Source organism: Rhamphochromis sp. 'chilingali' (genome assembly GCF_963969265.1).
Source record: "Rhamphochromis sp. 'chilingali' genome assembly, chromosome: 12".
Lineage (NCBI taxonomy): Eukaryota > Metazoa > Chordata > Actinopteri > Cichliformes > Cichlidae > Rhamphochromis > Rhamphochromis sp. 'chilingali'.
The window spans coordinates 8761961-8788358 of NC_137939.1; the positions used below are offsets into that span (position 1 = coordinate 8761961).

At 41.3% G+C, this 26398-nt stretch overlaps 1 protein-coding gene across 2 annotated transcripts in view; it reads right to left on the minus strand.

The window, feature by feature from the left end:
- The window catches only part of celsr3 (cadherin, EGF LAG seven-pass G-type receptor 3), a 124790-nt gene that overhangs the window by 26218 nt on the left and 72174 nt on the right, over positions 1 to 26398 (minus strand). For both annotated transcript variants that reach the window (XM_080898063.1, XM_080898062.1), the window contains 9 exons: positions 25863 to 25973; positions 23383 to 23551; positions 12245 to 12386; positions 10098 to 10218; positions 8189 to 8372; positions 7014 to 7115; positions 6817 to 6911; positions 6239 to 6448; positions 870 to 1068 (listed from right to left, as the gene is read on the minus strand). In XM_080898063.1, the coding sequence (XP_080754189.1) occupies positions 870 to 1068; positions 6239 to 6448; positions 6817 to 6911; positions 7014 to 7115; positions 8189 to 8372; positions 10098 to 10218; positions 12245 to 12386; positions 23383 to 23551; positions 25863 to 25973 (1333 nt within the window). The remainder of the gene's footprint in view (positions 1 to 869; positions 1069 to 6238; positions 6449 to 6816; positions 6912 to 7013; positions 7116 to 8188; positions 8373 to 10097; positions 10219 to 12244; positions 12387 to 23382; positions 23552 to 25862; positions 25974 to 26398) is intronic.

Consider the following 26398-nt stretch of genomic DNA (forward strand, 5'->3'; position numbering starts at 1 on the left):
CTCTGTTCTTGTCGCCTTGGCTTCGATTCAGAGTTAAATAACTGGATTTTGTAAGAATCCAAGAGCAAACGCAGGTATAACTAACAAAAAGATTCACAAACATATAGAAGTTCAAGTGGTAAGTCAATATTAGCCAACAAAGGTACGTCATGAGGAGATTACAGTGACTGTGTGACCAAAGGTACACAAGAAGAAGCTGCTGAGGCAAAATTCAGCAGCTGGAAACTTTGATGAGTTTTTGGGTGTAAAGTATTTTGAAGGAATTCAATCGGCGTGTGCAGTTAAGAGCATTAACCGAGTGTGAAATTCATTGTCACTGGCTTGATCCCTGCCAAAGCTGCTGCTGCTGTTGACACTTCAACACCTCGTCTTGTTGTAAGCGGTGCAGATTATCTGACAGCATTTTTTGACACTGTGAAAGTGACAGAAAAATGTGGATAAGAGCAAAAAGCACAAGTGAAGGGATGGCAGAAACTAAATGAAACTTTAATAACCTTGACTCTTAGGAGCTTTGCATGTCCAGTGATGTTAAACGCCAGCGTGTATGTGTTTTTTGTGTATGTTGTATGTTGGCCAGTGCTGCGGTGCTTCGGCTGTCTGAGTGGGAGTGTGAAATCCATCTCTCTGTGGTGCTGCCAACATTCTGGCTGTGCCATCATCATCACTCGCATTAGTGCTGTTCATCCCCATGCTTTACAATGACTCATTATCGCTGATTTCACAGCAGCGATTTACAGTATTGTGAGAAAACTGAAGCATATCATTTGCAAAGATTGAGATTTCATTACTGTCTCGTTTAATTTTGGGGTGTGATCGGTGATTAATTATTGTATTGTGTCTGCATGTCTGCATCTGCAGTCCAAACTCACCAATGTTGGGAGCAACCAGCGCCACCGGGTTGAGGTAGGTGAGTTTCATGTTCTGAGCCAGATTCTTGGCGTACTGCTCCAGTAGCTCCGTCAGCGCTCCCGGACCGCCGCCTGGGATGTGGTTCTGACTCTGAGCGAGAGTACGCCAAAGCCCAGAGGTGCTCGGACCCAACAGCACACTGCAGCCTCGCAGGACGTTCTGGCACCAGCAGAAGGATAAAGAATTAATAAAAGCAGAAATAAAAACAGAAAAAGAGCCCACAAAAGTATCATGGCTTCTTAGGAGGTGCTTTGCTGCACTGTCTTCGAGGACAGTGGCCACACGAGCTTCACAGTTAATAACAACCGTTAAAAAATGTTAAATATTATCGGTCTGAGACTGTGGATGATGACAAAATATATATATTTAAGTTATTTGGTCCTACACGGAGGCAGACAGCTGCTTAAACACTGGTTAAAGACTCAAATAAAAGTTGACTTGTGGCCAGAGGACAATCAGCTATGGTGTTTTCTGCTAACAACACTGAATCCTCTGATGACTTCTGTTATACCGGAGTAGTTCTGAGACTTTCAGGGAACAGATTATGTTGGTTTGCATATGACTGGAATACTACTTGAAGCCTGCTGAGACTGCACTCAAAAATGTTTTGCCCAAAATGCATCCATCCATCCATTTTCTTCCACTTATCCAGGGGAACACCAAGGCTTTCCCAGGCCAGCCAGGGGATGAAATCACTCCAGCATGTCCTGGGTATGCCCAAGATTAGAAGTAAATTATTATTATTATTTATTTTATTTTTTTTACTTAAGTACAATGTGAAACATTGAAACATTAATGGAATTTGATTGGTATACATTCAGTTTGCACCAAACATATTTTCATTAATGAATAATTATTTGAATAAACACATTTTGTATTGTTGTATTTTTGGCATGTGGTTGGGTTATGACAAACATTTTAATATTTTCTTATTTTTCTTTCCTTTTTTGTGAGGTGCACATTGCATCTGAAAGACATTGTTTGTATGATCTCCTGTAAAGAAATAATTTATATTCTCTATATTTTTAAAAACCATTCATAGCCCATTCCTACAAAATTACTGTTATAGTGATACTGATACACCTACACCTTACACCTAAGTTATATAAAGGAAACTAATTTAAGATTTTACAGTATTGAAGACTTTACATTAAACATAGTAAACAGGCAGGTTCACGTTTAGTTTTAGCCAAGCTGACTGTGTGAAAACCTGCATGTCTTTATAACAGCATAAATCAAATCTATAAATGTGTCCCTGTGCTGGTAGCACTGTTTTTTTTTTATGTTGTTGTTTTTTTAAGATAAATAATGAAACACAATTTCAAATTTAACTGCATACTGATATAAAACACAAAATTGTGAAGGAAAGACAAAAGATAGAGGAAATAAGAGACGGCGAAGGCACACAGGGAGACAATTCAGACAATAAAGTTTAACAGTGGGAGAAAAACGAGGAATTAAAGGTCAGAACACGAGAATCTGGTTCTGGTTGAGCAGATGAGAAGTACGCTGCATCGTCACGCCGTTTGTCTGGCTGCTTTGAGCACAACTATGATAAAAAATCCAAGCTAAGTCCTGACCCCAATTAGAACAAGCTTCACCACTGTCAGTGCTCCCATGTCATTGCTTTTTTACGGAGAATTGGTGACTATGGATGGAGGCCTCTTAGAGATTAGTCTGGACTGCAGAGCCTTGCACGAAGGGCTGAACAAAGAGAAATATCAGTGGAAAAGAGAGAAAGAGAGAGACAGGGAGGATCCCTTGCAGTCAGTCCTAATAAAGTACTGCAGTGTAATATATTGCTCTGGGGAGAAAAGAAAGGAAAAAATAACATATGACACAACCGTCAGGCAAACAAGGTACAAGTACATGCAGTGCAGCATAGAAAGAATGCATGAATTATTGGGGGAGATGAAGAAAGATTCAAGAAGAGAATTTGTGCATGAGTGAGTGAAAAGAGGAGAAAAAAGAGAGAATAAGAGAGATGAGAAGTCACATGCAGAAGGCACAGAGGTAGGGAGGTGGAAAGTTGCGATGAGATGGAAAAATGAAGTGAAGAAAAGGATTGTTGGGGGTGGGAGAAAGGACAAAATGAACAATGTGATGGTACCATAAAAAATGGCATTGTTCTAGTTTTTTGTGCTCCCTTCTTATCATCCGTTAGAGGTTATCGAGTCACGTACAGCATTACCTGTATGTGACTACAACTACTTTTGAAGATGACCTCTGTGCAGTAAATGTTTCAGCACATGTAGTGAGAGATTCTGACTGCTACGAATAAATTATCCTCTGAATGAAAATGCTTGCTGTTCTCTTAGAAAACACGCCCAGTTAAACTTCCACCTGCACTTAGAGAAAACTAGAAAATTGGAAAATTGGCGGCTCTTGAGCTCAAGACCCGGCGAGAGCCCATATAAACTTTATTGAAAAGAAAGAGGGTGAAGGGGGGAAAGAAAAGGAGAGTAAAACAGTATAGAGGCCAAGGATGACGGGAATCCAGAAAGAGAGATTCACAAAGGCAGCATGGATGACGGAGAGAGAAAGAGGGGCTATCTTTTTTTTTGCAACATGCAATTTTGAAAAATTGTCTTTTTCAATTCAGCTCTTCAGCGATTCTTTCGCTTCATTTAAGAGAAACTACAAGTACATTTTAAAGATTCTGTCGCTGTGCTGTCACATACTTGACAAAACGTGAGCCCCAGCCGTCTCCTATCAGTACAGCAGCATTCAGATGGATTTGATCACAGCTTGAACATGAAAGGTTTTCATCTTCTTTCGTTCACTGCTACATACCTGATGTGAAAACTCTACTTTCCTCCCCGCTTCCCTTCATCTCTGCTGAAGCCACGGGGCTCTATTACCGCCGCTGGGTTACTATAGAAACCGTGTTAGGCATTACCTGTTCATCTTGGCCTAATAGCTGCTGTTGTTTAAAATGATGTGTCAAGTATCATCAGATATAAATTTTCTATTCTTTAGAAGAAGAAAAAGAGGTCGGACTGTAGCTTCCCTTTAGTGATGCCATAATAAACCAAAAGCTACCTCATTACCTCCAGATGCAGGCAGCACAACTGTTTTACAGCCAGAAGCCGAAGTTACGAGTCAGGTGAGCCGGGCATTAATGTGCTAATGTGGCAACACACCGTATAGCGGCTTTGTGACACTACAAACCAGCTAACCAATCACGAAGCCCTAATGGCCGTGTTTCTGATTTACTGTCAGGTTAAATGAAGGGACAGGCAGGAAAAGGTTTTTGTTTTCTCTCACTCTAGGACATCATTAATACTGCTGCTGAGTTGCCATAGCAACTGTCTGTGTGTGTGTGTGTGTGTGTGTGTGTGTGTGTGTGTGTGTGTGTGTGTGTGTGTGTGTGTGTGTGTGTGTGTGTGTGTGTGTGTGGACTGTGTTTGCTAAGATACCTTTTGAGTGCCACAACAAATTCATATACACAGGTTTAAGACGACTTTATAAAAAGAAAAGTGAAGGGAGGATGAAGTCTTACTCCTTTGTGTTGCCGTGCACTTTCTGTCTCCTAGCCACCAGATTTGTGGCTCAGATGTAACAAAAAAACCAGAACCTTAAACTTGGACTAGTTCAAGCGCGTTATGCAGAATCAGTGGAGTAACAAAGCAAATGTCAGTGGGAAAACACTGGGGGGGATTGCATTACGGAACTTTAACATCTAAATAGGCACAAATGACATTTTGTGCTCAGACTACGGGAGAATAAAATACAACCACTCACTTTCTACTGCTCACGGTTACCATCGGGTGGCTTAAAATCCTCCCTGTTAGCATGAATTATGAATCGCATCCTGCTGTCTGCTGTGGATACTGTACTGGAGAGAAATACATCTTTTTATTGCCCACTAAGGTCCCTAATTAAAGTGAATAAATCACACCCTGGCTGAAACATTAAAAAGCAGGAGCCAACTAATCAGTTAAAGACATAACAGGGAAAAATGTCGTGAGGTTTCAATTAATAACCATGAGAAAAATCGCTTGTTTCTAGCAGAAATCCCACATTATACTTTACGACTCTTACAACCGTTTGAGTGACGTGGAGAGAAAATGTTCCAGCGGGAATTACAATTTAAATTCACCTCATGAATTACAATAAGTGTAACTACCGCAGTAAAGTATTATAAGCGAGTGAGCTGTCAGTTTCATGTCAGCGAGCAGTTTGGAAGGCTGAAGCTAGCAGGAGGGGTCCTGCATTCCTGGATTCTTCAGCCACTTACTCGTGATGTATGGGAGCAGCTCATTCCTTGTCAGCTGAGTTTGATATATAAGCTTAAATATTTCTGGCAAAATAAAACAGAGATGTCTGGTTACCGCCTTTATGTCAGAATGCCAACAATTTTTAAATTATCGCCTGTCAGCTGGTGCATCCTCAGCTGAAGGCGTCGGCATCAGGTAAAACGAGAGCCTGTCAGTTAATATGCGGAGATGACGCGCTGCAATACTTCATGAGTTACTGTCACCGCATCACCATAGCAACATTACTTCCAAATTTCTGAGAAAAGACATCTCGTTGCAATATCTAGTCACTGGGTCTGTACCCCATAATAGTAGAGTGTATCAATCATAGCTAGAGTTTTAAATAACAGCAGCTATTTTATGTCCTCTGGGAGATTCTGTGCAGATTTGTAGTTGCTAGCGGCAGGAGTATAGTAACACAAAGATTTTAACTCGCAACTTAATGTTTTATTGTAATATTTAATTTTGCACCAAGAGAGCAGATATTATTAATAATTTCGCATCATATTCACGAGGTCATTTAGAGTAGTTAGTTGGACGCTTTCCTTAGTGATCCGCTTGTTAAGTTACACTTAAATCTATTGACATACTGATAAAAGCTGCCAATAAAATGAGATTTAGAAAAACTTGATTTTCACACATGAAAACACCCCTTACTTTTACACCTGGATTCTTCCAACAACCTTTCACAGCTTGCACTTCATCTGTATTTTAAACAGTCCTGCTTTTGCTCACTAAATGCAGCATTTTATCAATATACCTAAAAGTTGTCCTTGAACTGCTCATGATGGTGTTCGTTGTATTGTTTGTATCGTCTGTGTGAATGCTGCTTTCCACACTTTTTCCATGACGTCACTTAGATTTAGATCAGAAAGGATGAATCATCAAGAACCAGTAAACAGCCCTTGTTAATGCAAAATGTCTTCCTTTTTTCACAACACCTGCATCCTCATCGCATCTCTCCTCCCCAAGTACATCAGTCTAAAATACACAGACTCAAGCAGAGTGTGTCTTTGTAAAGACTCTAACAGGAGCGTATAAAGGAATTTTCAAAAATATGTCATTTTTACCTCGTTGAAGTACGCGTCCTGGGTGGCGGTGAGTCCGAAGCCACTCTGCTGGGTCTCAAATGTAAGTAGGCGTGACAGCAGCCGCTCAGCTATCTGCAGGTCATTGCCATAGAGCCGGGTGGTAGCCTCGGTTACATCACGGAGCTGGTGGGCAAGCTTCTTCTCCATGATGGTGTTCAGCTCTGTCTCGTTGCGCTCCAGGGAATCGAGCTACACAAACATCCAGACGCGGGAAAAATATTTATTGAATGAATGAAGAGATTTAATGCCAGATGACATATTTGCATGCGTGAGCATTTCAGCTGTCTGTCCAACAGGCAAATCTGTCCTTGAATAATTTTCAGACTGAAGAATTCCTTCAAGACAGGAATTAAACTGGAAATCTCTGAGAAAGCGTTCTAGCTGCATATTAAAAATATTGGTTCCTGTTACTGTTTAAAAATAAATTAAATTAAATTAAAAACTTAATTGAAATATTCCTGCAGGAGAAATTTAGATTTTAGATGTTCAGAACAAACTTTTAATGGAGTTAAAAAGTGAATTAGTTATTGTATTACTGTCATTAGTGGTCTACGTACAGCAGCACTGAGCTCCACAAACGGAGGTGAAGTGCAGTTGCAAAGGTCCGGCTCCAACCAGCCTCTCTCGGCATCACAGTGTCTAATGGCAGCACCTGCAAAGAGGAGAAACATGAATTTTTTTAAAATGTCTCCTCACAATGATTTGGCATGAAAAATCAATGTGTTTGAATGCATTTGTGTTAATGTATACGGACCGACAGAGCCTTTGGGGCAGGGCACCGCGGCAGGCAGGTTGAACTTGGTACGCGGCCACCAGATCCCCTGAGTAATGGTCTTTGGACAACCATCATAAATGACTGCGGGAGAGAGAACACCAATTAAAATCCTTATCAGCTCAACAACCTTTTCCATTTAAAATCATGACAAAATATGACTCACAATGTAAATACATTTTTTTTTAAGTTTTTCTTTTGACTTGCGGAGAAAAAAATGAAAATGATTGTGAGAGAATAAAACAGCAGCGTCTCACTAAAAGAAGTAATTACAAGTGGAGACGCTGGAACTGACAAAGCTGCACAGAACAGGGGAAAAAGGGAGAGAGAATCAACTGGAAGCTGTTAAATAGACGATGACTATAATTAACAGTTTCTTTGTGTCTCTGGGCTCAGGCAGAGACTTGACAAACATGACCATTTTTAAAAAGACGGAACAGCGGAGAAACAGGAATCCTGTGATTACACAATAGAAGGTAAATAGGGTAAAAGCTCAGAAGTGGCTCATTATTGTCATTCACATGTCTTTGTCTCTACAGATGATTTAGTCTGAAGGCTTTTGAACCCATCCTAAAAAATATACACCTTGTTTAAAGTCATCTGGAGTTTGCCACCAGTCTACTGACAGTCCCACAAAAGATACACGGATGATGAAATTGTTTTGACAAGTTTTGGGAACTACGACTTCGCAGAGAAGGTTTAATACTAAATCCAACTTGGAACAAAAGCAGCTGATTTTTTCATTTACTTTGTTTTTATCAATGGAGCTGTGACAGTGACACACTTTTAACATAAAGCAAATCGTTTTCTACGAGTGATTCACTCCCTCACACTAATATTGCCTTCAGGCAGTTTTTAGAATTACTGAAGTTTTTTTATTTATTTATTTGATTTTTTTCACCCGCAAGCGGTGACGCCTCAGATATGATACGGAGCTTCACATCAGCAGATGAATGAATGAATGATGTAGCCCCCTGTTGTGTAAACAGGAGTAATCTCAACAGGCAACAGTGAGATGCAAAAATATGACAATAAACACACACACACAGTTCAGAGCCCCCGCTGGTGCTTGCTTCTTTTTCTTTCTTATTTCTTTTAAAGAAAATAAGCTAAAAATAAACAAACACAAACTCAGTTGACCTGCTTCTTTTTCTCACCTTCACAGCCTGAGTTTGTGACCTCAGCAAAAGGGTTGTCACACGAGTTGCACTGACGACCAATTACGCCAGGCCTGCACTGACACTGTCCTGACTCTGGGTCGCATGCCCGCGAGAAGGACCCCACTGGGTAGCAGTCGCACGGCAGGCAGGTGTCCGAGTTTCGCGGACGGAAGTGGAACTCCTGAATATACACATGGACGGACACATGAGTCTCAACCATACAAACTATCAGCGTGTTACAATTACATCAGCGTGCATGACTGTGAGATTTATACAGCGAATCAGATGGGGAGCCATGTATAAGAGAGAGTTGAAGAGCATCAATCAATGCATTACAGTTGATGATTTAGTTTGCACAGCTTGAGAATACAGAGGATATTGATGCCTTTGCCTCACACACCACTAGAGATGACAACCCGCCTGGTCTCTAGAAACAATTTGTGGCAAGTGTTTGCAGGTTGTTACAGCACCAAAACTTTCTTGTGATTGCTTTGATCGCTAGCAGATTGCCAAAGTTGTCTGTTGTCTTCCAAGTCTGGAAGACGCTGAATTGTCCGTGTACCATCAAGTGGTAGTGGAACTTGGAAGTAAGAATGTTCACCTTTAAAACAAAAGCTGGCTCTTTACCTCTGAAACCAACACATTTCAAAAGACATAACATTCCCCACTTTCTGTTTGCGTAGCACTCTTCACAGCTTAGCAAGTAGTTGCAGACAAGTTGCAGACATCTTCCCAACAGACTATGATTGGGTCACTCACCAGTCTCCAGGCCTGTGTCACTGCAATTTTAGTAGTTGTTTTCAATGCATCTGCCAGATACCTGCAACAACCACTTGCATCTGGTTGGGAATTATACATTTTCCCCTAGCAACTGGTGGTTGCCAGGCAGGTTGCCAGCCAGTGTCTAGGTCTATGTGAACGGGACCTAACTCTGCAGTAAGGACAAGAATAATACCAGGTTAGAGGATGATGGTGCAGCATCACCAGTGTATGTAATGTAATTCTGAAGGACTTCCCAAAGTAACTGTTAATGTATAGAAAGATAAATCTGTTAAGATCTCATTTTAAACCTTACTTTAAGATATTGACTGCAATACTTGCCTCGACATGATTGGCACGTAGGCTAAATGAGAGCATTGTTGTGTTAGCACAACAATGAGAAGAATAAAGTAACTTCAAATTGAATCTAAATTGTTGATAACTACTTTGTCCAGGGTCAAATCAACATGGTGATCGGCTATAGGCACCACATTTCCGACACACTCATTGTTTATGCCACCTACACACTACTTGCCAGCTGGAATTCAATATAGAGATTGTTCAGTAAAACCTCCCAATTTAACCCTTGGACCCCGATCTGTGATCATGTGTGCTTCATGTAGTCACGAGGTGTGGATTTAGGGGAAATGACACAGATTAAAGATTATCTTCAGGATTAAAGCCTAGATAAAACAGGATTCAATATAGCAGCTACAGAGGAGTATATCAATACGCGTGTATTTACGGATCGGAAATTTCAATATCTATGGATGATCAACATATCGTGGTTGCTGTTATATATACACATCTGGATAGCCTATCAACCTGAGAGGCGTTTACTGGGTGGTCTGCAGATGATCAATTTACTAATTAGGTGTTTTTAATCTAAACAGCATAAATTTTAAACATGACAATTTTAAATATTTGGTTCCATAGCAAAATGTGTTGTAATGACTTTTTGAGCAGCTCCAGGATTTAAGTAATACAACAACTACCCATCCATTCATCTAATTTCTTAACACCTTATCCAGCTTAGGGACTATGGGAGGAATATCCAGAGGAAACCGACACACCCAGAGGGAAAAAAAGTATTTCTACTACCTTTCACAACATCGTTGTATGTACTTTGTGTGTTTCTCCTGGTTACCTTGCACTGACACTGTCCGCTGGTCTTATTACAGTCAGGATCGAAGCCTTTATTGGTGTCACAGTGGCACGGTCCACAGGTTGGAGATCCCCACCAACCCCTGGGACACTGATGATCAATCCTACACGCACACAGAGACACAGAGTCATTAACACAAGATAGATCAGATAAAAGAGAAAAACACCAACTGAGCAACACAGCCTGTCAAAAACTTTTAATCGCTCTTCAAAGGATTCAACATTCCCTCTGATTTCCAAATAACTGGTGGGAACAAAGAGATGAAAGAAACAAGTATGAAATGAAGGAAGCAAAGGTATGGATCGAACTGGGAGGAAATATTAATACTGGCATGTGGAGGTAGATGTACAAACAAAGAACTTGCACTTTTGCTGAGACACAGAAACAAGATATGATTATACACAATATATCGATTAACTTTTGACAATAAGGTTTACAAGGTGCATTAGACTTCCTACATAGCCACAAACTTTAAATGTTTCTTATTGCTGGCACAGCCACACTTTGAACAGTCGCATATTAAACAGGAAAGCCTCCTTCACCCATTTAAAACATTTATTAAGCTCACCGATTCGTTTTAAAACCTGTTTTCTCAAACTACTAAACTGACACTGAATTTCAACTCTATAAAAATAACTTTTTTTTATGTTCACTACACTTCTCATTTGCTCACATCTCAGCTAATGTGCTTTCCTCCTAAACTCTAATGTCTAGCGTCTAATGGTTCACTGAAGAGATGAGTGCTTCTCGCAGTTAATGCAGACTGTTGTGAGCATCTCTTAATTGCACCTTGTGGAAAGTCTCGGAGAGCAAAATTCAGATGTGAGTGATTTGTAACTGAATATCAGGGTTGACTCTCCCTGTTGTGTATTTTTGGCAGCTTAAATGCAAAATACTTTGTCTGATCATAACTCAGGGTGCACAGAAACAAAGACAGGGCCTTAAGCGGAAGCTGCTCCAGCTGTGCTTTGATGAATATATGCCTTGTAGGGGTCTTTCCTAAATGAGAAATGTGTTCAAACTGGCAAGTCATTTAAGATTATTTTTCACGTTTGCTTTAAAACAGCTAAAACTTTTAATTTTTAGATGTTAGTCTGAACTTTTGTTCTATAGGAACTGGCTCATTATTGTGATATGGATATTGGTAAGCTAGGCTCATTCATGACCCGGGAAATACATGTATGCTTTTAACATTATCGATGCATTGTTTTGCAGGGAACCATTACTAACAGACCTAGAGCAGCAAGATTTACTTTTGCAGAAACCTTCATGCAAATAGCTGTCAATCATCACCTAAAGTGACGATGACAGACAGAAGTAGTCCTCTATAAAATATAACAAGCCCACTATGTCATTTCACTCGCTAAAATAAATAGTACTTTAAAGGTACTCTGATGAGGCATAAAAACCTGAACCTTAAAATGATATAAATCAGCAAATCTGCAAATAAAAGTAGCCATAATATAAAATGTCGATCCATTTCTGATGTTATCATCCTTCAGTGCATGGTGGCAACTTAAAAAAAAGGAAAAAGAGGTACTCTCATGACCACCTATGGTTAATGAGCCATATATGTGTGTGCACGCATATGACTTGTTGCATAATCTTTGTAAAATTATTATAAATCCAGTCTTAGTGCTGATTTAATTTTCATACAACTCTCACTGTCTGCCAATCAAATATATGGAAAAACTTTACGATATTTCATTTGCAGGTGAAAATGTGTGTCCTTGTGAAAAACACACCAGATCAAAGATGTTCATCTGGGACAAAAGCTCACACAATGAGCAGCTCATGAGATAAATCTTAAGCTGTGTGGATTTCACAGGCAGGAAAGAGGCACGGGGTCAGGTCAGGGTTACGCTTACTTCACACAGTTTAACATAACCACAGATAACCTCTGAGTGTGTGTGTGTTTTGACTTGAGACTCCGCTCATCCCACAGTGGATTACATGGAACGCTGGAGATGTGGGGCAACAAGGCTGAACTAAAGCTACCAAGACACGCACATAACTGAACAGAGCTTAAGTGGGCTAGAGACTACAAAGAGTTGTAGTCTGTGTTGGCACCTCGCAGGTAACCCGAAGTTCAAATGTTACATCAGTTGCGTGGGCGTTTGCCTGTGTACCTGTGCTGGCAGTATTGCCCGTAGTGGTTGTCTCCGCAGTCACAAATGTATCCATGGGAAGAGCTGGGCTTCCTGTGGCAGTGAGCCTCATTCTCACATGGATTCAGATGACAGGCGTCAGTGCAGCTTTTCCCATAATAACCTGAGAGACACAAAGAGAGATGTCAAAAACCTTCAGCACAGTAAGAAAACTTGGTTCTTAAATGTTTTTTGTTTTGTTTTGCAGGTTAGATTAAATAATATTTTTGATTAAATTCACTGGACATGTATCTTCCACCTGAGCAAGTGGCACATCCTTTAAACTCTATGGACACAGGGAGGAAGTCATAGGCTGATTAACCCTCAATTTTATTTGCTATAATAACTTATAAGAAAAAATATCAGGAGACTTGTTATGCATATTTAAGTGGGTCTAAGCAAATATCCATTCATCCTACTGCTACCTAAATATTAACACTGAGTATGTCCAAGTTTTATTAACGTTAAAAAACGGATTTATTTTGGAAACAATCATCTACAGAAAAAAAAAGACAACCTTAGTGTGTAAAGAACTTCCCTTCCAAGTAATTTGATGAAATAAAAGCAGAACACAGCAAACACTGAGATCTGAATATGCAGTATGGCGCTGCGCCTTCCATCTGTGTACCACACATAATAACCTGTCAACTCGCAAGTAAACATCTCAAACATCAAACAGCGATTATCACAAATGTCATTCTCCTGACGCACTTCGGCTGGGTGAGCCACTGGAAAACATGCCGCAACGGTGCATTGCTACACTGTCAGCCGCTGAAACACTAACACAGCGCTTCTTCCTTTTTTCTTTTTTTTTTTCTGAGTTCAAAACAAGTACAAGAGTAGCATCAAGAAAACATTCCACTTGCTATACGGCAATATATATGCACGTCAGGTGTGGAGGAACCAAGACATGTTGATGGGAAGTAGGCTACTGGAACAAAGCATCCATGGACAACGGCTGATAATATAGAACTGATGCAGAGATGCTATTATGTATCACATATGCCGACCCAATGAGAGGGTATATGCCACACATGTGAGAACTATGGATGAGCAGAAAGCCAACATCCAAACTCACCAAAGTACCTGGTAATAACCACACGTGTCACCATCAAATGCAAAATATATCACTGTTCACACTGCTGTTCTGCACAGGCGTCAGTCCTGTAAGCCTGCTCATCACTAAGACTGGATACAGATATAAATTCAGGACTGGAGTGACCATCAGTCACCTCACACTCACCAATCCTCCTCATCAGGATCGATAGCGAGGACATCAGGATGCCATTTAGCCTGGATAAGTGGGTATATTGGCCAAATGGTAAAAAAGAGAGAGAAGATAACCTGGACTGAAGGGGTGGAGCCACCAGAAGGAGGAATAGCAGATATATGGGACAGCTACAAGTACCTGGGTATCCCACAATCCAAGGGAAACCATGATAAAGATGCACAAAGGTCAGCCACAAGTACTTACAGAAGATAAGACGGTTTTAAAAAGCCAGCTGAATGGTAGGAATAAGATCCAAGCCATCAATACATCCTCTCTACTGCTCAGCACATACCCCACTGTCGTACCAAGCTGGTCACAGGAGGAGAGAGATGCCACTGATGTGAAGAAACAAAAACTCCTCACAACCGGAAGTCCAGCACCCTGAGGCTCTATGAGCACTGCAAATGGCGAGGGCAAGGATTAGTGAGTGTCAGAGGCACAATCCAGAATGAAACATGGAGCATCTGTGAATATATCAGGCGCCCAAGAAGAGCTGCTCCAAGAACGCCTCAGGCAGCTGAAGACAGACGGTGAGGAACAGAAAGAGGAGCAATCTACACGACCAAGGCCCTGAATGGGATGAACCACTGACAAATAGAGGAAGTGGCTGACATCAAGAAATCTTACCAGTGGCCAGAAAAGAACTGCTAAAAGGACAGCACAGAGGCTCTGATCACGGCAGCACAAGAACAGGCCCTAAGCACCAGACGCATAGAGGCAGGATATTTACTGTATGTGGACCTTGCGTGCGCACTGAGGCACAACCAAGCAGCTGAGATAGCGTACAGGAACATCTGTGCCACTTATGGACAACAAGTCACGTGCAGAAAAACTGAAAGCAATATAATGTCACTGGAAAAGAAAGTGTAAATGTCGTTTTTTCATAACAGCACAGAAATGTGCTACATAAAAAGCAAAGACAGTACACTTCAACACAGCTGAACAAGCCACTTCAACAACACACGCGCACACTCCCAAGGTATACTTGTGTGCAGCATGAGGAACGAAGCCGTCATACACTTCAATGCAATCCCGAGACACTCCACACAAACACACCCGCCTCTTATATGGTAATACAGGCCAGCACATAAAAACCCCTCTTTAATCTAATGACTAAAGCTGAGCGCTTTATGCATATTTTGCAGTGTATTGAGCACAAATAGTGAAGGCCTCTCACCTAGACCTCCTTTTAAATTAAAAAGAGCATAATTGTGCTATTTAGTCATTAGGGAGCCTTTTTTTTAATAGGGGGACTTAAATATTACAGGACTACTCAATGACAAAAAAATCTACACTCACGTGAAGCCAGAAATAAAAGCAATGAATTTAAAATAAAACATTCCACAGACTCAAATGAATAATAAAAATAAAACTAAGATTTGCCTGTAATAATTAATAATGAATCCAACTGATACAGCTGGGTTTTTCCTTCTCAGGGGATTCTCATCTGCAACTGTGGAGCCACAGAAAAATCTGCCAATATTTTATTATTTGAGGTTTCATTTACTTAACATATATTTTTGTTTAGCAAGGTTGTGGTTATCAAATAGACAGAAATAACATGTAAATGCCTGGATTTCTATCTAATCAGGTAGCACAGACTCATGCCTTTATTGTATGTGGACCTATCGTGCATTTGTTTATGGCTGCCGTGGGAATTAAAGGTCTTTGCTACATTAGGCATGTTAATTACTAATAAACACAACGTGAAGCCGAGGTTGTCATAAACCAAGGTTTTAGAAAATCTAAATTCTTACCTGACAGCATTAGAGAGTCAAACAATTTGTCCTCACCAATCAGTCATGATTGATTGCTTGTACAACACAAACACAGACAACTTGTTTTCATCATATTTTATCCAGAGCTCCAGACCGATCAACAAATCTCTGCTTTCACCTCGTGTCTTAAGCCAGCTTGGCTTTCAGGCCCTCTTTTTAATTTACTGGCACAGAACAGAAGGACGTCTCTGCAGATCGAAGTGTGACTGGCTGATGTGTGCGTGCAGCTTGTTGAGGTCTGCATTCCTCTCAGCGAAGCAGACAAACATGTGCAAGGTCTGCTTTCACTTGTCCGTCTAAAGAAAATACAGAAGGCGCTTTGCTTTCAAGCCTGTGGCCTTGGCTTCTGCTAGTACTCAGTATTCACTTACACCAGCATTCAAATGAATCCTTTTTCAGTAATTGCATGGCCTTCTAACTTTTTCTGCTCTCTGTACATAATCAAACCCAAACATGCTATATAATTTTTAAAAAAAACAGACACTAACCCAGCTTCATCTCCAAAACTTCACACAATGAAGCTAATTGGAGCCATTGTTCAGTTTCCAATTATTCATCTCACAATTTCTTCTAACAACAAATGCACAAAAACATTGTGCCTATTTTCTGTCTTCTCCACCTTTAATTTTATTGTTCTCTACATCTGTTGCTTTTCTTGAACACACACACACACATTCACACATAGGTACACACACACGTACACTCTTCTATCAGCACTATACATCTTTACAGTTTCACCATGGCAACAGAAAAAAGGGAGACGACAACGGCCTTGGCTGTTTTCAGACGCGTATAATGACACTGGCCTTCTCGACACAACACGAGAGCGAGAAAGAGGCTCGAGCCTGAAGAACAAAGAATGGCGTGCATGTGTTTTTCATCTTTCGCAGTCAGGGTGCAGGAGTTGGTTTGAAAAGTTGTGCTTCTCGAGCGCTACACACATTCAGCGTGACTCACAGCTTCGCGTCTGACTTTCCTGTAACACAACATCAGCTTGACTTCTCCACATGACTACAATCAGGAAAGACCAATGAGTCATCTGTTCACTGAACCGTCCATTCATCCTCTGTGTATCCAACTGTCTTCTCTGACAGTGGAAAGATTGTGCGTGTCGAAATTTCCCAAACAAAATGCTCACACTGAGCGCCGAGTTCAGTAACTATGTGACAACGGCGGCTCACGATGAAAGAAAGAAAGCACTCGTTCAAATATGCACTGAACTTTTAGTTCGGTTTGTGCTGTTTTAGTTACATGTTTTAGCAGGAACCTTCTGTGCAAAGGCAACCCACTGTGCCCTGCTGCATAGCGTCAAGAGGTTGACAAGCAAACACGACTGAAACCCCAGTGTCGTCTCTCTGATACAAACTGGTCGTGGAACAATGCCAAAAACTGAACCGGAGCCAGGCAGATGTCAGCGACGTTTCCATAGAGATCACGTGATACTGTGTCTTTGAACGTGAGAGATATAGATCAGTTCATAACAAGGAAGAAATTGCATTTATCTTTTTGGGTTTTTTTTGTAATACACAGATGAGTATTACAACACAGTTAAGCTGCCGTTTTATACATTTAAGTTCTGTTTCATTCGCTGCATGGTGAACTGAATGAATCAGACTCTTACAGTTATCCTTACTCTGGTCATGATGTTACCATCATAAACTCGGGATCAATCAAACGACAAGTCAATTAATTCAGTCATTTCAGTTGTGGATCCAAAAGCATGAAGCTGTGTGTGAGAGTTTGATTCACTGCTAATGAGTTTGTCTCTTTTCAAGAAACTTTTTAATTTTGTTGTATTCTACTCTTTGTCTCTTTATTGATTAAAAACAAAACAGACTCTCTCTACTCTAATTCAGACATACAGAAGGAATGAACCTCCTTCTGTATGTCTGACCTCCAACTGGCATCACCACGACCTCCACCATCTTACTCAAACTTTCATTTGAGTATGTATTTCTTAACCATGATTAGACATCTAGAGAAGATCTCCACCTGATAGTTTTTCAGTGTAGAAATATTTGCTGGGTAAAAGAAAGCATCAAGAGGAGGCCATGAACACCACACACTGACGTATGGCCAACCCTCTAGCTACCCCACAAAAATCAATGAACAGTTGTTAAAGTCATTAATTTGTCCTTTTCTATCAGAGCGTTCTGCAGAACCCTTTCACCATGCTATTGTTCCCACAAACACACATTTTAACAGTGACATCAACTATTTGACTTGACTTTCTTGAGAGCTTCATTGACTAATTAACACTAATGACAAAATATTCCAGCCATCAGTGTTTTCACATCATCTGAAAGTGTTACAAATCGAACTTCCTGCTCTTTCTTTTGATGCATTAATGCGTTAACGAGCTAACGTGTTGACGCTGTGCAGCCCCACGCACAGGGCGATCCGTGCTAACTCGCTAACAGAGATTTTTCGGTTATGGCGTTAACGTCATTTTAACAAGATTAACGCTTACAGCACTAGTTATAAGTTATCAAAGTGCCTATAGTGATTTGCTGTAGGCCTAAGACCTGAAGGATCACGTCCTGTGTTATCTTTATGCACCATGCAAGTAATGGTCTCAGCCCGATCAACTTCATAAAAATGTTCTGGCTCTGCTGCTGAAGCAAATACTTTGCTGCAGAGGTTGCTGCTGATTTGGAGATTTGGAGACAGAGTTAATGTAGTAAAGCTATTTTAAAGTGCTTTTACTTGTGACATTGTATCCCCTGCAGACATTACTCAGTGTCATGACGTTATTACACACTTTATACCCCTGAGCTGCAATCATTTCAGAGATATTTTTGATTAAAGAAGTACACACTACACAGTACTTGCAGTGCACCATTCATATAGTCATATAACAGTGGTCTACCTGTATGTTTTTTATTTTGATATCACATCTGATCAATAAATGACACTTCCAGTTGAGGAGTCATTTGTCACAGAGTACAACTTTACCCTGATTCAGCACCCTGAGGATCTGGCATCTACTGGCCTGTTCTTCCAGGTTAGAGCACAGGAAACTACAACTCGAAGCTCATATATCTCCACCACTTTTCCCAGAGGCACGGCGTTTAATACACTGCAGCTGCACACCACGCCCAAACCAACAATGCACTTCCACCGCCAAACTCCATTTAAAGAAATATTTATTTGGCACTTGTTTACAGTCTGTAACACCTTGACAAAAGGCAAAAACACTGATGAATTACTCTCTACTGCAGTAAAAGCAGTTACAAGAGTTCTCGTTCTCCAATTGTGTTTTCTGCATATGATCTTGTGGTCTTCTCAGCAGTCCGAGAACTCAAATGGACATAAATCAACATGGCTGCAATTTTTCATATTAGATCTCATTTTTCACAACGGCCAATTAGTCTGAAGCAGCTGGCAGCAACACGCACATAGTCATACTTGCTGTATGCTTTCTCACAAACACACGCACACGCACAGACAGTGAGGAGACTAGAAGGCAGATATCTCCTTGCTTCGTCATGCAGAACCTTGTTTCAGTGTGTGTGTGATTGACAGAGAGGCGGTGTGTTTCTTCTAGGAGGCCTTTTGCAGGTCAGATGCGCTGTCAGTTACCCGAGACCCATTAAGCTAACTTCAGCACCAGGGCAAAACACACAAACACACACATGAAAGGGAATTATTCAGAGTGCGCATCTACTTCTTTCTCCCTCTGCCGTTATTAAACTTTGATTTGTCTCTAAGCAGCATTCATTCTATAACAGTCTCAATTTTTAATGCTCATTGTGCTGATGAAATGTAATGATAATGAAAGCGCATGTGTGTACAGTAAATAAGTGCACGCATATTAAGTTTGTGGAAACGCTGTGTGTGTGTGTGTGTGTGTGTGTGTGTGGTTGAGTCTCAGTGTGAAGGCATCTGTGTGTGTGTGCCAAGTCTGAGTGCATGCTCCAAGTTAATAAGTCAAGGTGTTAGCATTAGCTTGCGGGCTGGTGCAGGATGCTACAGGGATAGCAGTGCCTCTCTGCTTCCTCTACCATGCTGTCAAGGCCTGAGGCTGTCTCACTATATCCTCCACATAGTCAAACTGACTCCTCTTTCACTCCCTCAAGCATCATGAGCATTTTCATCACTTTTTCTTTCTTGGATAACTTTTCATCACCTATTTCTGCCTTCTAAAGGTAGCTGCTGTGGTAGCAGTCTATGCAGAAGACTTTGGAGTGTTATACCTGATGCTCTTTCCTGAATTTTTTTTCCACAGACGTGGGAGGGTGTAAGCTGCTATGTTTATTTATTTATTTCTTCTTATGTGCTGAGGTAGTCTGACCTAGCAATCAGGCATATTCGGCTAAAAAGCACGACATACTACCAATCTCATGAATCTCATTTCAAGCCTGCTGCTTTTCCTTACAAAGCAAAATCAGTCTGATATGTGACAACTGTGACCCATTTTGCTTGTCTGTTTTTAAAGAGTGGAATGGCAACCTAATCACATCCTATACAGAACAGCACTGTTAGTGCTGTGTTATAACAAGAAAGTCCTGGGTTTGAATCTGCTGGTCTGTTGGGGTCTTTCTGTGTTGAGACTGAATGAAACCCCTTTTGGCTGCTTGTGTCCTCTCCATGTGATTTAAAACTGGCTGATTGATGTCCATCTCTCTAATTTAGGCCTGTGACAAGCTGGCAATCTGTTGCAGGGTCTCCCCCAAACCCAAACTGCATGAAGCCCCAGTCTCATAGACCTAGAAATTCAACAACCATATGGCAACCACCAGTCAAAGGGGAAAAATGGTAATTCTCTGACCTGTAGGTGAGTGATTGCTGTGATTGTCTCTGTGAAATTCGCAAAATCTCCATCATTCAGAGAATGTTTGTCTTAAGTGAAACTAATGTCGTTCGCGCAACTTTTACTTGGTGAAGGCGAATGTTTTCCATTCTCTGTGTTGCACTTTTTCCAAGTTTCACTACAGCTGAAAGAGTTAAAGGTGAATGTTTGACAAGATGGCACTTTTCATACATACTACACCTACCTATGGGAATCTGCTAGCAACCAAAGTGATCACATGGAGGTTTTTGAGGCACCACTCTCTTTGTGACCAATTTCAACTGGTGCTACAGGTTGCAGCAATCGCCTGCAACCTTTAACAACCACTTGCAAACTAGTCAAGGAATCCCTGAGGGGGTAACCAATCAGTCTGTAGGCCTGTGTGACAGAGGACTAAGTGGTTAAGATAATGAATGAATGGGCGGATGGATGAGTTTTCTCCATCAGTTTCACTTTTCCAGTTAGTTTTGTGTTGTAACCATAAACTGGATATAAAAGCGCACCATTTAATTTGTGGACTCGGGTTTATCATTTTGGCCATACTTAGACGAGGGAGTAAAGCTGAAATTCGCTACACTGAAGTTTGGCTAATGAAAAAACAGGAAACAAGAAAACTGAAAACACATTTCATAATTTTGATCCTTTAACAAATGAGTTATAAGAAAGAAAAAAAAACACATCAGTAGATTTTTCATAAAAAAATGCTTTAAACTTTGTTTTCTTATTGTCAGGCTTTGAGCACATTTTTTTTCTATAAAGAGAGAAAGGTGCCCTTCCAGACGTTTCATCATTGGGTCTACTGGCATTGACCCGTATGTGGAACCAGCCTCAAATAGAAACTTATTGAATTTGATTTTTTTTGCATTTCACTCTCAGCTTCACGTCTCAGCCTTAGAGGATGCTGCCTGATTATAATTTACTGTTTCTGTCGCTGGTGTTTGCTTTACATTACAAAAGTTCTTCCTAATCTTAAAGAAATATTTGAGTTTTATGAAAAAAATTAAGAGAATAGTTTTTTCTACATGTACAGAAAAAATCTGAAGAAATATTGAAGCAGATTTGAAGGAAGGTGACTAATCTCAAAACGTGGATAGGCAACTTTTGTCTTTCTTCTGGTTTTCTCTTTAATGGTTCTTTTTCTGCTAACTTGCCAGCCAGTCTTTTGTATCCTCACCCCTTTACCCATAATATAAATAATCTCTCTTAATCGCCTCCCGTTCAGCTGGCCTTACATGTTACATCAATACTTTTAGAGCTGAAGAGCTTCTGTTGCATGCACTGCTGCTAACTGCTAGATCCAAATAAATATCAAATATCACTCCTTACGCTGTTCTTCTTCCTTGCTTCACTCTCATGTGTGCAGCTGTCATGTTAATTTTCTCTCAACTCCAAGTTCATCCCTGTGTACGTATATTCCCAGACGTGTCACTAGTGTTTTCAGGCTGTTTGATTTGACTTTCTCGTGCCCTCTTTTTTTTCCCCTTCCTTCCTCCAAACTTTGTGTTTTTCATTTTTTTACACTATTTCTGTCACCCGCCTTTTTCTGTTCATTAATCATTAATATTTTCACTCCCTTTGTTCCTCCTCTGCATTTTTCATCTTTCAATTGTTTTTTTTCCTCGCTGCATCTCTCTATACAGTATACACTTTCCTTACTCTCTCCTCTGTCTCTTTACTTCTCCACCCCTCTCTTTCTCTTTTAATCATATTCCTTTCCTCCACATTAATTCCACCTCATTATATTCACCTTACTAAGGAGCTTTTGGAAGTTAGCCTGCAGTCGGTCTCTTTCTCTTGGTCTCAGGTGGATGGGGACTCATTATGCAAACCCAAATATCAGTTTAACCCAGTTACAGCACTGGGAGACACCTACGCATATGGACACATTATAATTACTCCCCTTTTTTGTTGTTTCTCAGTAAGCCGGCTTCTTTAACCTTTTACTCTCAAACCTCAGCTATTTTACATTGAATGTCTACAATGGTCAAAACTTTAGACCATTTTGCCTGGCTTGGAGTGGAAAATAACAATGGAAAATACTTTTTGGTGTGTTACATTTTGTCTGTTAATCTATTCATTTTACAACAATCACATCACATCAATCCTTTTTAGCATTTTTGTAGTTGTTTTTTGGGAGCGGGGTACTATGACTATTAGTTTCACCTGTAGTGAAAAAGTTAGCGGTGATGTTGTGTCTTCACATTTAATAAGAGACTTGTTAAATGTGCTGATCTTTGTTTTAGGTGTTACAAATTCACATATTTCTGTGAACATGTTGCATTATTCTGTAGCTGTAAGACCGAGGGTGGGAAAAAAAATGCATACTACATTTACCAGACGTTGGTTAAGGCAGGAGACGGGACAAAGATGGTGAAGCAATCTTAAATTTTTTTATTTATTTATTTATTTTGGGGGAGGGGTCCATTTAGGGGTGGGAGGAGCATTATGTCACAAAATTATCTGACTGTACGAAGAACTGACTCAGATCGACTGCAGTCACTCTCATACAGATTGCCAAGCCATCTGTAATCAGTCTAAGTCTGTCTGAACTGAGGAGTGCAACTTGTCTGCAACACATCTCTTTGCATTATAGGACTCAATTTAGCTGGTTGCTAACCGGCTCTACTTACATCCCTATATAAAAGCAAGGTTGCCAAGTGTCTATATAATTTTTCCGTTAAATCATCTTTTTTGTAGCAATTATGTCACCATTTGTGGAGGAATTTCTGAATTTCTATTTCAAATCTATGGCTGGTTCTGGCTGGACTCTGAATGTGAGTAGTGAATTTGTGTACATGTGGACGGTAACAGATTTGCAACAGGTGGAAACAGACTTGTGATTTTTCATGATTTATCGGTTAACTGTTGTGTTATCACAAACAGACTATAAGTAATTGCCAAACCTCATGCTGTTTTACCGCTGTCTTGACGTACCAAAATTACTTTGAACAGTCACATTTCACTCGTGCCACGGTCTCCAGTAACTGTTTTCCTTAGTGTGACGGTAGCATGAAAACGACACACTAACACTTATATTAAATAAATTTTTTTACAAACCTACAACATTCGTACATACGCGTTCATCAAGCCAATAATGGCACAGTTTTACATCACAAGTCAAAATATTAGTAATTTTTTCCTGAACAAAAAGGTTGTTTTTAAAAATGGTTAATAACTCGAGATCCCCAGCATACTGCATGTTAGTTTACATCTGTAAATAGACGTCTCTATACTTCGCATCAAGCTCAACTGCAAAGCCCACACCATCTGCTTCACTCACCGGGTTCACATAGACAGGTGTGCCTCTCCCATTGGTCGGAACAACGGCTATGAGCTGGACAGGGAGACGAGAGGCAGGGATTACCGACACTGCAGCCAGTTTCCACTTTGACAGCTCTAGAGGGGCGGGGCAGAGCGGGGGCGTCCGGTCTCACGCCTAATCGAACGCCCTGTAGGAAGAGAAAGTGAGGGTCACGTTACCTCAACACAACACACAAAAACAATAGCAGCTGTATTAGCGTATTCACCGGCCTATCCCAGAGTCATTTTTTACTTTTATTTTTTATCTTCACTGTATTTTGGATTACCCCAGAAATTAAAGCTGTCCTCAAGCAGAAGAGGAGGGCCTTCAAATCCATAGACAAAGAGGAGTTGAAAAGGGTGCAGAGAGAGTTGAGGGGACTGATAAGGAATGGGAAGGACAGCTACAGGCAGAAGATGGAGAACCAGCTTCAGCAAAACAACGTTGGTGAAGTCTGGAGAGGCCTCAGAACCATCTCAGGCCACAAACAGCAGAACTCTCTGCCTGGTAGGGATGTGAGGTGGGCAAATGAACTGAATCATTTCTTCAACAGATTTGATTCAACCATGAGACAGTCTACAACATCGGCTGCAGACTCACCCACCCCCACTGCTGCTGTTCCACCTCTGACACCTCAGACACTTCACACCTCCTCTATTCACCCTGCTCACTCCTCCCCACCCCCAACAACAGCATCCAATGCACACTCAACACAAGGCTCCAGCCTGTCTCTCTCAACCACCCAGGTTAGGAGGGAACTGAGGAGGATTAATGGCAAGAAGGCAGCGGGCCCAGATGGCATCAGCTCGAGGGTCGTCAGGTCCTGCGCGGACCAACTGTGTGGGGTGATGGAGCACCTCTTCAACCTGAGCCTGAGGTTGGGAAGAGTCCCACAGCTCTGGAAAACCTCCTGTGTTGTACCAGTGCCAAAGACTTCACGCCCCAAGGACCTCAACAGCTACAGGCCGGTGACTCTGACATCCCACCTGATGAAGACCCTGGAGCGGTTGGTCCTGGCTCAGCTTTGGCGCCTAACAAGCTCATCACTGGACCCACTTCAGTTTGCCTACCAGCCTGGCATTGGAGCGGATGATGCCGTCATTCACCTCCTACATCGTTCCCTCGCTCACCTGGAGACCGCTGGAAGCACTGTGAGAATCATGTTCTTTGATTTCTCCAGTGCCTTCAACACCATTCTTCCCTCGGTTCTGAAGGACAAGCTGGAGAACTCTGGAGTGGACCATCACCTCACTACCTGGATTTTGGACTACCTCACCGACCGACCACAGTATGTGAGGACTCAGGGCTGTGTGTCGGACAGGGTCGTCTGCAGTACGGGGGCCCCACAGGGAACGGTTCTGGCTCCGTTCCTCTTCACCATCTACACTGCAGACTTCTCCCACAATTCCACCCAGTGCTTCCTGCAGAAGTTCTCTGATGACTCTGCAATAGTCGGCCTCATCACTGATGGGGACGACAAGGAGTACAGAGGACTGACTCAAGACTTTGTGGACTGGTGCCAGCTGAACTACCTCCAGATCAACGCCAGTAAAACCAAGGAGCTGGTGGTAGACTTCCGCAGGCACAAGCATTCTCCACTGCAACCACTGAACATCCAGGGTATGGACATTGAGGCTGTGGACAGCTACAGGTACCTTGGTGTTCATCTGAACAACAGACTGGACTGGACTCATAACTCAGACGCCCTCTACAGGAAAGGGCAGAGCAGGCTGTACCTGCTGCGGAGACTCAGGTCGTTTGGGGTGGAGGGCCCACTCCTGAAGACCTTCTATGACTCTGTGGTGGCTTCTGCTATCTTTTATGGTGTGGTCTGCTGGGGCGGCAGCATCTCTGCTGGGGACAGGAAGAGACTGAACAGGGTGATCCGAAGGGCCAGCTCTGTTCTAGGATGCCCTCTGGACCCAGTGGAGGTGGTGAGTGACAGGAGAATGGCGGCTAAGCTGTCATCCCTGTTGGACAACGTCTCCCACCCCATGCAGCAGACTGTGACAGCACTGAGCAGCTCCTTCAGTGGGAGACTGCGGCACCCACGGTGTGGGACGGAGAGATTTCGCAGGTCTTTCCTCCCCACTGCTGTCAGACTCCACAACAAAGACTTTAACTGAACAAACACACACATCCACACATGTGCAATAACACTAAGTGCAATAATCTTTTCTGGCATCGTTGTATTTTTACTCAGTTGTATATAGCATTCGTATTCTATTTTTATCTTATTGTATATTTTTATTCTATTTTATTCTACTGTATATAGTATATTATTTTATTCTATTCTGTACAGCTGTGTACTGTATTTATTCTTATTGTATTCGAATTTTTGCGTCATAACTTTTGCACTGTCCACTTCCTGCTGTGACAAAACAAATTTCCCACGTGTGGGACTAATAAAGGTTATCTTATCTTATCTTATCTTATGAGTTAAAAACTCCATCCTTTACCTGTATGCATCCTCTTATCCCGTTCTGAACCTCCCCAGATCCCAGCACTCCTCCAACATGCAGATGTTTCACCTTCAAACCATGAATCTCATTTCCCACTATCACTGTTCCCTAATGGGGAAAGAAGGAAAGAGGTGGGGGAACAGATGGAGACAGGAAAGGAAAAGAATATGATTATTAATAGCAGCAAACACACTCAGCAATGAAGGGTAAAAAAAAAATAGTTACAAGCTAGTGACCATCAGTAAAAACATAATTAAAAAGATGTTTCTGTTATGAGTTTACATCAAAATGAACTGAAAAAGATACGATTTTTTTCCCTGGAAGGATAATTGATTTCCAGAAACCGCTATATTGTTATTTACCGATATATCAGCGAGCAGCGCCAGGTTATTATGAGGCTTGTGTCAGTCAAATAGAAGGGGAGGTGGAGAGGAGCGTGAAAAGAATTCGACTGAATGATTGGCTTCATTAAACAGAAGAAAACCATAATATGCAATCACTGCAGAGAAGGTCAATGCTCAAGTGATAACTCC